Here is an 11,461-nt window from a genome sequence, read left to right as displayed (position 1 = left end):
GCTCAGGTCATGATCCCAGGGTCTTGGGCCTGCTCAGCGGGGAGCCTGCTTCTCCCTCTCCCTCAGCTTGTGCTCACTCTTTCTCTCAAATAAAAAATAAGATCTTAAAAATAAAATAAAATAATTTTTGTGATAAAATATACATAATATGAAATGTACCATTTTAACCATTTTTAAGTGTACAGTTCAGCGACATTAATCACATTCACATTGCTCCGCAACTGTCACCATTTTAGCCCTCTCCAGAGTTTTTTCATCTTCCCAAACTAAAAATCTGTACCCCTTAAACAGTAGCTCCCCATTACCTCCCCACTTCAGTGCCTGGAAACCTCTGCTCTACTTTCTGTTCTATTTCCTTTGTGAATTTGACTACTCTTAAGTACTTCCTATGAGGGGAATCGTACAATGTTTCTTTTTGTATCTGGCTTATTTCACTTTGCATCATGCCTTCAAGGCTCATCCATGTTGCTGCCTGTGTCAGGATTTCCTTCCTTTCTTAAGGCTGAGCAATATTTCATTGTATGTATATACCACATTTTTTTATTCATGCATTCATCCATGGACTTTTGGGGTGTTTCGCCTTTGGAGCAAAAAGAGTTGGAGAAGTTAGCAGGGAAAGGGAGAAACCCAGAGCGGAACAGGAATGTAACCCACTCTCCCCTTTTACATAAAAATGTGGAAATTGTCGTCTATGGAAGGTCTGAATGGCTCAAAGTCAAAAAGAATTCAAGTCTTCTGACCTTCAGACTGCTTTTTGTTCTAGTCCCGTGTTTACCCCCAAGCTGGTCTGAATTCAGTGGAATTCCCTGACTGAGGAGGAATATGGGTGGGGCAGATGAACAGATCCTGGAAGTCTGAGCGAGGCTGGAATCCCACAGCATGACGCCACACCAGCACAGAAATGGAGCCCGAGAAGCTCCAGGCAAAACTGTCAAAGCTCTTTTGGGTCCCACCTCACTGGGTCATTGATCATTTCTTCCTTTCTACCTTTGTTGTTCACAGTCTCTTATTTAGCCATCTTGTTCCCTTTCTTCATCTCCGCAGGATAGAACCCATCTCTGTTGACCAGGTGAAAGATTATTTAGGTGCTAACTTAAAGCGCCATCTGTGCCCCTCCCAAGAGATTTACATTTTAAGGGGCAGCTTTAGAAAATTGAAAATTTTAGGAGCCAAGAGAATGGGGCTGTAACAGTAGAATGGCAGGGGGGTGAGAGTGCTGTATTCAAGGCAGGAGTCACCTCCTCTGCTTGCTTGTGGGGTTAGGAGGTTGCAGAGAAAGGTGGGTGGGAAAGTGTCTGCCCAGCTACCCATTCCTCAAAAGAATGGAGGCTCACTCACAGATGCATTTAGGGCTTTGCTTTTTTTCTTTCTCAAACTGTGATTTTAGCTTCCTTGAGAAAAAAATGCATCTTGTGTTTCTTTTGCCATCCATACAGTGTGCATTGTCCCTTTCTGCACATAGTAAGTTCTCAGTCAAACCTGGGAGGATGATTAACCACTGGCCAAATATTTCAGACTTGCTTGAAGGAGCCAGGAATAATAGAAGGGTTTTTGTTGCTACTTTATCCTTCAGATTTATCATGAGTCAATAATATGTATTACAATATTGTCATTGAAGAACATCTTCCTCTTTTAACCTTTGACAGTGAGCACTGAAGCAAGTATGCTTCATTATTTGCCTTATTTTTCTTTATCCATTTTTATTAGTGTCACACACACACACACACACACACACACCTTGCTCTTGTATAATATGTAGAGCATAACAAAATCCAGACTGTACCAGAATCCTCTTAAACTTACTCCAATAGTTATTTTTTATATAGAGTCCTCCAGTTTCCTCTAATATCAGGATTACTCATGAATAAATGCAAGTACATAATCCCTACTTAGGGAATCAGTTTATGAAAAAGTAATTTTATTTTCTTCTTAGATTTTTTTCATTGTGTGTGTGTGATTTCTGTGAAAACCAAATGTCTCCACGTCCAAAGCATAATGTATAGAACAGAAAGGGTAAGTACTATTTGGCCAGTATTTTAAGATTGGTGGTATACATTATCCTCATTTGCTTCCCACATCAGCAGTGTGAGCTGGTCAGGATGGTAAATAGTTGCTAATTTATAATGTGGAAACTCTCAGGCATAACTGGCAGAAGGCATAAAACTAGCTGATTTAGACCTGAGTCTTAATTCCAAATCCCAACCTTTTTCCACTATATTATGTGCTAGTCATCACTATCTGCGTATCTCTGCTAGATTGGCAGTTTATTCTCAATGCCCAATTAACTTGAAATCTCTGCTAAAACCAACAAATGTAGCAAATGGCAATCTTAGATCTCATATTACACGTGTGTTTCTTTCAAGCGGTCGCCTAATCAGGTTTGCCATGCTCAAATAAGGCTGAAATGTATTTCATTGTAGATACACTCTTAAAATGGGCTATTTAAAAAAAATGTTTCACTATAAAAACTTTTAAATGTCATTTACCACACCACAACATTTGGAAATAAGATTTTTTAACACGTTTAAAACCGAAAAATGCAGCTAGCCAAAATGTCAGTAAAGTGCACTTATAGGACTTTTCCAAATCGGTGCCTAAAATGTTTTCTTAAACTCAAAATTATGCAAGCCTACATACACAAAGAGAAGCTCTTTGGGATTTACTTTTCCCTTATCATTTGTTTACAATAATCACTTGGTTTGTCCTGTAAACAGGTATGATACATAACTGGGAGAATACTTACCTACAGAAATAGTAAATAATTATAATGCATATTTTTTTCTGCTTCCAATACTTTAAATACATTACTTGCTTTTACCTTTATATAATCCACTTATTTTTTGCTTATTTTACTAAAGAAACTTTCTCTTCTTTTAAAAAGTTTGATTTCTTACTAAATTATACTCCCTTCCACCAAAGTGTAACAAAGTCAACAGGCTAGATGTACAGTAATGAGAAAACCAACAAGGATCTCCTTCAGAGTAAGGCTGAAGGGAAACAATTTGTAGTAGTTAAGATTTATTCCCTTATCCTCCCCTCCAAATATTACATCTCTCAACAAAGAATTCTTGTTTAATTTTATTGAAAGTGTGTAGCAGGGTGGTGTTTAGAAATACTACCGATCTAAATGTACATATGTAGCATTGCTAGCTCTGAGCACAAGGAAAATGAGAATTTCAGTTTGTTACCATGACATCTCCTAAACAAAAGAAAAATATTAAGAGTACAGGATTTTTTTTTTAAGTCAGTATCAGGACAATTCCTTAACATATTGATAATTGCTGTTCTAAAATTTAATAGTAAGAATCAAGGATCAGAACTCTTACCATAATACTCTTTCCTTCCACTATCATTATTGGGGCATTAGTTTCAGCTCCGTTTTAAAATTTCAGAGCCTGGGCTTAAAATGAACATTTCTGCCCATTAGCATTAAACAGGGAGCCACTGTTCCAGAATTTCACTTCACAAACCACACACATATTGCTGCTAAGGGAGATTTATAGTTAATTGTGACAAAAACGTCCGAATGGTTTAAGTAAAATTTATTATACCTTTTAAAAAAAAATTGGTTCTTAATAGAGAAACTTATTAAGAGAGGAGCATTCAAAACTGAAAAACACAGCAATATAAAATAAATCTATCAGTAGATACCTAAGGCTACCCTGATTTTTGTTTCCCTGAGCAGATCACGGTGTATTCCTAAAAGGTTATTGGGCTCCGACCAGTATTGCCGAGTACCATCCTGGGAACTGGGAACAATGGTGAGCAGGATGCGGCCCCCGTTCTGAAGAGCTGCTGTGGGATGTAACATTCAGGCGGCGCAACAGGCGACCGCAGGGTAGGGTGACGGGTGCACCGTGGACGTAGGGATACAACTGGTCCTTCACTTTGGGGCTAGGAGGTGAGGGAAGGGAAGGAAGCCACCTCTTCAGAAAGAAGGAGACCGGGGAGTGCTGCAGAAGCTAGAGAGGACTCTCTCGCCTTGGAGAACTGAAAGCAACTCAGGTAGGCTGGAACTCAGGGAAGGGTGGGAGGAGTGGCTGGTCGTAAACGATTCTGCTAGGGACGGGGACGGAAACAGGATTAGGAGGGCCTTGCAAAACCAATTTAAGGAGATAGAATCGATCCTGAGGGCAACGGAGATATTCTAAGAGATTTTAAACGGGAATAACACGATCGGATTTACTTTACAATAAAGTATACCTCTCCGGTTGCAGTGTCGAGATGGGGGTGGGGCGAAGCCCGAGGCCGAAAGACTAGCGAGCAGAAAACTACCGTAGTCCAGGTGGAGGACGCTCGTGGCCTGTACAGAGGAAGTCAGAGCGTGGCAGGAGCGACAACCAGACGACCAGAAGGACGGAAGTAAAACGGATCCTGGGGCTTCATGACTGCGGGAAGGGGCTGGGGGCTGATGTCCAAGCTGTAGTGAAGCAGTTGCTGGGATGGGAGACTCGGGCAGTTTGGAGGAAAGGTGCGGAGCTCCGTTTGGGACACACAGGTTGGCAGATTTCTGCGGCACCCAAGTTTGATATGCCTGGATCTCAGAGCAGGGCGGTCTGGAAGCAGGACGGCCCTCTGAGAGTGGACCAAACACCATCCGGAGAGCGCACAGAGAAGACGACCCAGGACCGCTCCCCAGGGAACCCCACCCACGCAACTGGACAATGCTTATATCCCACTTCTCTTCCAATATACGCTGAATTACAAAACACGCTGCGCGATCAGTAGGGGAGCTCATTGCTCCAATTTTTTTCAGGTGAGGAAAACGAGGCTTTAGTGTAAGGCTTGTTCATGATCACCTGACGGTGAGTCTTGCCTTTCCGTCTCCCAACCAACAGAGCCCCTACTCTGCCCTAAAAATTAACTCAATGTATCCGATTGCTGAAACATATTCTTTCTCAAAATTTCGGTAGAGTGGATCACAGATACGATTTTTCTTTTTAAATGCCTTTTGTTCCTTTTCTCCCAACCCTCATGAAATCCTGTGATCAACTTTGTTTTAATAAATACCACCAGATACTAAAAATATGTTTTAAAAAATTCGGATAGAGGAAAATTTTAGAACCTATTTCCACCAGTAAGCTCAAAACTTTTTCAAGTTCTCTGAGCTGCATAAATAAACCTTGACAGATTCTGGCTTTACGCTTATTAACTCGGCAAGTCCATCCCCAGTCCTCCTATCTCGAGGACGTGCCTAATCGCTACCCGCCCCCCCCCCCCCCCGGGCCAGTCCCTCTCACTCCCTCGCCCGCCCCCCTCCGGCCGCACCACCTGCTCCCGGCACCTCCCCCTCTCCTCCCGTTTGCCCGCCCGCGCCGGTTCTCACGCGCCGCCCGCGGCCCACCCCACCGCTCCCGCCCCTTTCACTTCCTCGGTGCTTCAGGATCGGAGCCGGACCGCCGCAAGCCTAGCTTCCCAGCCCCTCCCGCACTCCTGCTTTGCCCGGTCCGCCCTCGGGCGCCGCGCCCCCCACGAAGTTCTCCCTCCCGCACCGCCCCCCGCGAGGACTTCAGAGGCGGTCCCTGGCCGGCCGGCGCTGATTGGCTGTCTCCCCGGCGCCCCGCCCCTGTGCACGCGCAGGAGGTGGGGCGGGCCCCAAAGCGGGCGCGCGCGGCGCGGTCCCGCGGGCGAAGCGTCCGTGACCCGCGTGCCGGCCTCAGCGTCCGAGCCCGGGCGTCCGCGAGGTGGGGGCGGGCGGCGGCGGGGCTGTACCCGGGCTGGGGACTCACGTGGCCCCGAAGGGCCCCCCACCCCCCTTTGCCCCGGCAGCGCTCCCTAGCCGCGGCCAGTCGGGCGTCCCGTAGGGACTGGGAGCTGCCCGAGGGGCCGTCGTCGTCGCCAGCCCGGTAGCCCGGATGTCGCTGCCCCCCGCGGCGGGGCCGCCGAAGCTCCTCTAGGCCCCGGGAGGAGGCTCGTCTTAAAGGGACAGCGCCGAGTTCTTGCCGGAATGGGCGGCGCGTCCTGCCCTCCGTGCGCGACCCGTGTCCCGAGGAGGGGACGCCGCGGCGCCCGCGCCATGGGCCCCCTCCTCCGGGCGGGGCGCATTTGGAGCGCGGCGCGCCCTGCCCCGGGATGGCCGCAGATGGCCGCCCAGAGGCTGGGTTTTCTTGGGCCCAAGCCGTGGCCGGTGGCGCCGCGCGGGGCCGGGAGGCGCCGGCCTGTGATTGGCCGAGGCCGCCGTGAATGCAGGACATTGTCTGGTCGCGGACGTCTCTGTCCCTGCCCGCCGCCCTTCCACAGACCAAGATGGGTGCGGAGCGAGGGCTCTGGTCGCCAGGGTACCGGCGGCCAGGGAGTGCCTTCAACAGTGGGAACACCACAGTGGGAAAACGTAACTTTTACGAGATCACGGATTCTGAGAATGGCAAAAGGTGCTGTTTCAAAATACAAAATCGTTCTCAACAAGGAAATAAAATCATTGTGTTTGATACAAAGGTTTCCCTTAAGATTAAAAATATTAAGGTACTTGAAGAGGGCCAACTGTCTTAAAAACGGATTAGTTTTGTTTTCAAGAGTCCTTTAAGACCTATGATAATTTTTCTGAATATCCTTTATGAAATTTTAAGCTATATATTCATACATACATACTCATATGTATATGAAATAACCTTGTTCTGGATAGTACAGCCTCTCTGGGTCTTAGTTTCCATATTTGTAAAAAAGACTGGTAGCTTTCCAAGTTTGTTTCTATTAAAATAACTCTGATTCTAAATCTAGACTTAAACTCCTGATATGTCCTCCTATGTGTTGGATCACATCTCAAGGTCTTGGAATAAATGAGCTCTTTTAAAGAGCCCTCGAGGAGATTTCAGTTCTCAGATCATCTTTGAATGTTTATGGGAGTTATTTAAGTGGAGTTGTAATCTTTCAGTGTGTAATTTTGGAGTAAAGGGAAATGAGAGCAGTAGAGAAATGTATGGAGATCAATCAGTTATTAGTCAATGTGAAGAGCAGGGTTTTCTTTCATCCTAAATAAGTTTTCTAGGTAAAGGAATATTATAATAAAGAATAGCCATCTTTCCTATTTTGTTCTCAGTATCAAAGGAGTAGAAAGATGTCAAAGGAAAGAAGACACAAATGAAATAAGAGATACACAAATGGAAAATGTTTGGAGAGTTTTGAATAAAACTAAGTTGCATTTGCTTTTTAAAAAGCTGGATAGGAAAAATTATTGTAGAGTTAAAAGCAGACTTGTGTTCATACAGATTACCTGTTGTGTTTATATATGTATGTATATGTATACATATGCATATATTTAAATCTATTTTAATTTTTTAAGGATTTTATTTTAATTCCAGTATAGTTAATATACAGTGTTATATTAGTTTCAGGTGTACCAAATAGTGATTCAACAATTTCAGGCATCACCAATATAGATTATAATATATTGTAGCTTCAGTTTAATGCCCTCTTCAAAATTAAAAAAAGTCAATGATTTCATTTAATTGAACAATCAACAAGAATTAGAGACTTGGAAATGACAAACAAATGAAGGAAGGAAAACATCCGGAAAACAAGATAAATTTAATGGACATGATTCATTGCGAGAGACATGACCTCATTCCTTATTAGAGGGATTTCCACTAAACCAGATTTGATGTTAAATAAATTTATTGTACAGACTTTCCTCAAAATTTTACTAATTTAATATGTTTTTTCGTTGTTGTCATTGTTTTGTGGTATGGAAAAGGAAAAAAGAGAAGAGATGCAATGAAAAATTTAAAACATTGTTGCAACTTCCTTAAATGACAGTTGTCCCAATCTCCTCTACCTCACCCATCATAATATGGGAATAAAAGCAGAAATCATCAGCATAAAGATTCTAGCTGTCCCCAGAAGTGAAACGTGAATAGTTGTGTGGATGTCTGTGAGTGATGCGAATTTAGTTTTGATTACTTAAACTTCTAGAATTTGAATTGTTAATTTCTAGAATTAAACTAATTTTACCTGAAAGTTATTGAATAAATGATTAAAAGTTAGGGATTAAGCTGAGTGAAATAAGGTGTTTGTAATAAACATAAGCAGCAGGTTGTACGATATAGTCTATAAGGCATGAAATGACTAGCCAAGTAAGTTTGAGACTTTTCCAGCAAGTCTTTTCCTTAGGACTTTTGCTTTGATATTCCATATATAACTATAGAATAAGCTGTATAGAATCATAATATTTACCAAACACTTGGTATATACCAAGCAGTGTTTTAAGTGTCTTAGATCCTCACAAAAATCCTAGGGAGCAGGTACATTATTATCCCCATTTTATTTATTTATTTATTTATTTATTTATTAAATAGGATTTTTTTTTTTAAGATTTTATTTATTTGAGAGAGAGAGAGTGCATGAGCAGGGGATAAGGGGCAGAAGGAAGGGGAGAAGCAGACTCTCCTTTGGCTGAGCAGGGAGCCCCATGTGGGGCTCCATCCCAGGACCCTGGGATCAGGACCTGAGCCACAGACAGACGCTTCATGGACTGAGCCACTCAGGCGCCCCTATTATCCCCATTTTAAAGATGCAGAAAGGTTAGGTAGCTTGCCTGAAGTCAGACGGGGGTGGTGCAGAGCTGGGAATTGGGCCTAGAATCCTGTCTGACTCTGCTCAAAGCCATGTGGCTATGTGTTCTCAAGCCCTCACTGAGCAGGCTTAGTTATTTCTATGGGTGTGATCATTAATGCACTTTTGATCAGATTTTTTTCAACAGTTACACATTTAAATATTTTGTCCTTTTCATCCATTTATATTTCAGGTGAGCCTGTGGCTACCAGAGCGCCATCTGTGCTTAGTTTGCTACCAAAAGTCAAGCATGCCTGTCACCTTTGAAGAGAAACACCCCCTGAAATTTGCATCTCTATTCTCTTTTAACGAGACGTGGACATGGGCAGTAGCACATGGGAAAGTCCGCTCACCTTCTGCTTTTCGGCGTTTTCTCTTTCTCTTCGTTCTTTTTCTTCTTTCAGGCCTATGGCTTCATGGGACCCCGAGAATACCGGCTGGCTGTGTTGGGTACATCGAGTTGGTGTCCATCCAGCAGAGGTGCTGGCGTCCACAGTCAGTATTGGCCGAAGGCTGCCAAGTCACTCAGATCTTCAGAAGACGGAAAAAGGAGGGGAGACCAAGAATGCGTGGCAGGAATCTGGGGGTTCAGTAGCATAAAGCTGAGAGAAAGGGCTGGTACTTTCAAGACCCCCCCCCCCGCCCCCGCCGCTTTCTTCTTCAGTCTGTACCTTCAGCTGAGAAGTGGCACATCCTTCATGACAATCAAGGGTAGAGGGTTGCTGCCTCTCACATTCACCTTGGCCTCTAGAGGCCTGGTGCTACAGGCAGTAGACAGGTCGTGCTCCTGGGTAGCTCTGCCAAAGTCCGGGGGAAAGGGGCTTTCAGTCTCAAAACATTCCCTGTCATTGCTTGTTCATGGTGCCTGTATTGGGAGGGTTAAGAAATTAGAAATAAAATTATTCTGAAGGGGATCACTTGCGACTCATTAATCCATGTGATTTCTGATGCTCATTATCACTGAAAATTGAGTTGCCTAAGTCTGTTTAACTTTTGTGATTAAGGATCAGCACTAGGATTTGAGGTTCCGGGGACAGAGAGGGATGAAAGAATCGTGTTCAGCTATCCTCCGCCCCCACCCGCCCCACAACCAGCACCCAGTGCTCTTTGTCCTTGGCCAACAAATGCTTCTCCATTTCCCGTAAAACACTGACAGGGAGGCGGACAGCACAGCGTGGAGGACAGGCCAGCGTTGGGCGACCCGATCCACAAGTCCTGCTGCCACCAATGTCTTAGTCCCTAAGGCACCTAGAGGGGCAGGTCTGACCGAAGCCTGGTCTCATTAGCCAGGGGTTGTCTTTTTACTTTATTGTAGTTTTACAGTGTTCCATATTGAAGCTCTTACCATCTGATATTTTTCTTTCTTTTTTTTTTTTTTAAGATTTTATTTATTTATTTGACAGGGAGAGACACAGCGAGAGAGGGAACACAAGCAGGGGGAGTGGGAGAGGGAGAAGCAGGCTTCCCGTAGAGCAGGGAGCCCGATGCGGGGCTCTATCCCAGGACCCTGGGATCATGACCTGAGCCGAAGGCAGACACCTAACGACTGAGCCAACCAGGCGTCCCCATCTGATGTTTTTCAAATCCAAATATTTAAAATATCTTATGAATGTGTAAAACTATTTTAAATCTAATAGCAAGCACCTACTCCTGTATCTTTGTACTAGTACTTCTCACCCAACAGGTGGCCACCCTCTCTTCCTGGGCTCCGGCACACAACCAGATTCTGGTGCGCCATCTTCCTTCTTTAACCCCTCAGCCTGGGGTGGGGATGGCTTCCCATGGCGGCTGCCCCCGGTTGCCTCACCTTGCTGATTCACTCGGCCCGCACTTCTTAAAAGTCTTTTCCAGAAGTCCAAGTGAATGTGCCTTTCCTTCCCTTCTTGGCTGGGGCCTGCCTCAGACATCCATCATGATCTGGCCCCTTATCGACACCTCCAGTTTCATCTGTGGCCTTTCCCTGCTGCGTTTTTTTTCCCCCTTTCACACAGCAAACTACTCCTGTCCCCCACACACTTTAGCCCTCGAGGATGCTGTTCTTTCTGTCAGGAAAACCCTATGAAGACTTCCTTGTGTCCTTCCACATGGGCTGCGTCTCTTACAACATTGACCACATTGTATTGGAATTGCTGCTTGGCCCTTCGCAAAATGGAGGTTCCTTGAAGTCAGAGCTCACGTCATTCATCTGCGCGTCTTGGTGCTTAGCACCGTGCCAAACACATCAAGAACATGATGAAGGAATAGCTAAATACAGATCGTCATTTCCTTTATTGATTCTTGATCCAGATCAGCTGTCTGGCTTTTTCAAAATTTAATCAATTCAAAATTGAAGTTTCATTTATTTAAATCTTGTCAATATTGATGTAGATAAAATGATTGATACTCTCTAATTAACATTTACATGATAGCATGCTTTTACTACACTGGATACACCAGATCTGCTCTCAAACCATGAGTAAATTAATATTTCTAATTCAAGTGTTTACAATTTAAGGTAATCTGAATTCTTTATTAGCGGTGAAGCTTTTTCTTTTGTGTAGCAGTCATATTCTAGGTTATTTGGCAGATGCTGCTTTCCTTGTATCAGCTTTACCTTAAGAAAAGTAATTCTGTGTTGTACTCTACTACATAAGTAGATTTAACTGAGAAGTATTATTTTGCTATTTTTTGCCTGTAAATACAAAAATATCGAGAACAATGTAACGGTCCTATTCTTTTCAAGGCAACTCCACTGTCTGTATTTTCAGCAGCGAGAGCAGGGGACGACCAGCTTCTCCCCATCCCTTCCCTGTGTTTCTCTAGCTCTAGCAGAGACGTTTTCTGTAATTGGTTTTCCACATTTGCCAAGAGTCTGTTTCCTCTTAACATTCAACATGTTTAACAGAAGTCTTGTAATAGTTCCAAAAATAATAAA

The 11,461-nt window shown here is 44.1% G+C and overlaps 1 protein-coding gene across 2 annotated transcripts; it reads left to right on the top strand.

Annotated features, from left to right (window-relative positions):
• The first annotated feature begins 5,663 nt into the window (after positions 1-5,663).
• On the top strand, positions 5,664-9,993 carry LOC113932496. 2 transcript variants are annotated; one of them, XM_027611789.2, is made up of 2 exons: positions 5,664-6,371; positions 8,952-9,993. In XM_027611789.2, exons 1-2 carry the CDS (start codon positions 5,948-5,950, stop codon positions 9,140-9,142), a joined length of 615 nt encoding a protein of 204 aa, XP_027467590.1. In that variant the 5' UTR covers positions 5,664-5,947; the 3' UTR covers positions 9,143-9,993. The 2 variants fall into 2 exon arrangements, with proteins under 2 accessions (XP_027467590.1, XP_027467672.1); XM_027611871.2 differs by having other exon boundaries at positions 8,741-9,993.
• The last annotated feature ends 1,468 nt before the right edge of the window (positions 9,994-11,461 follow it).

The sequence above is a fragment of the Zalophus californianus genome, chromosome 4 (assembly GCF_009762305.2).
Source record: "Zalophus californianus isolate mZalCal1 chromosome 4, mZalCal1.pri.v2, whole genome shotgun sequence".
Taxonomy (NCBI): Eukaryota; Metazoa; Chordata; class Mammalia; order Carnivora; family Otariidae; genus Zalophus; species Zalophus californianus.
This window is presented reverse-complemented; position numbering and strand designations above follow the sequence as displayed.

What these genes read in the sequence shown, in the direction of transcription:
- LOC113932496 (XM_027611789.2), top strand. Translation starts at nt 5,948, where the DNA reads ATGGGCGGCGCGTCCTGCCCTCCGTGCGCGACCCGTGTCCCGAGGAGG. An exon ending in GATTCTGAGAATGGCAAAAG is followed by an intron (nt 6,372 to 8,951) that starts GTGCTGTTTCAA and finishes TTCTTCTTTCAG; the next exon opens with GCCTATGGCTTCATGGGACC.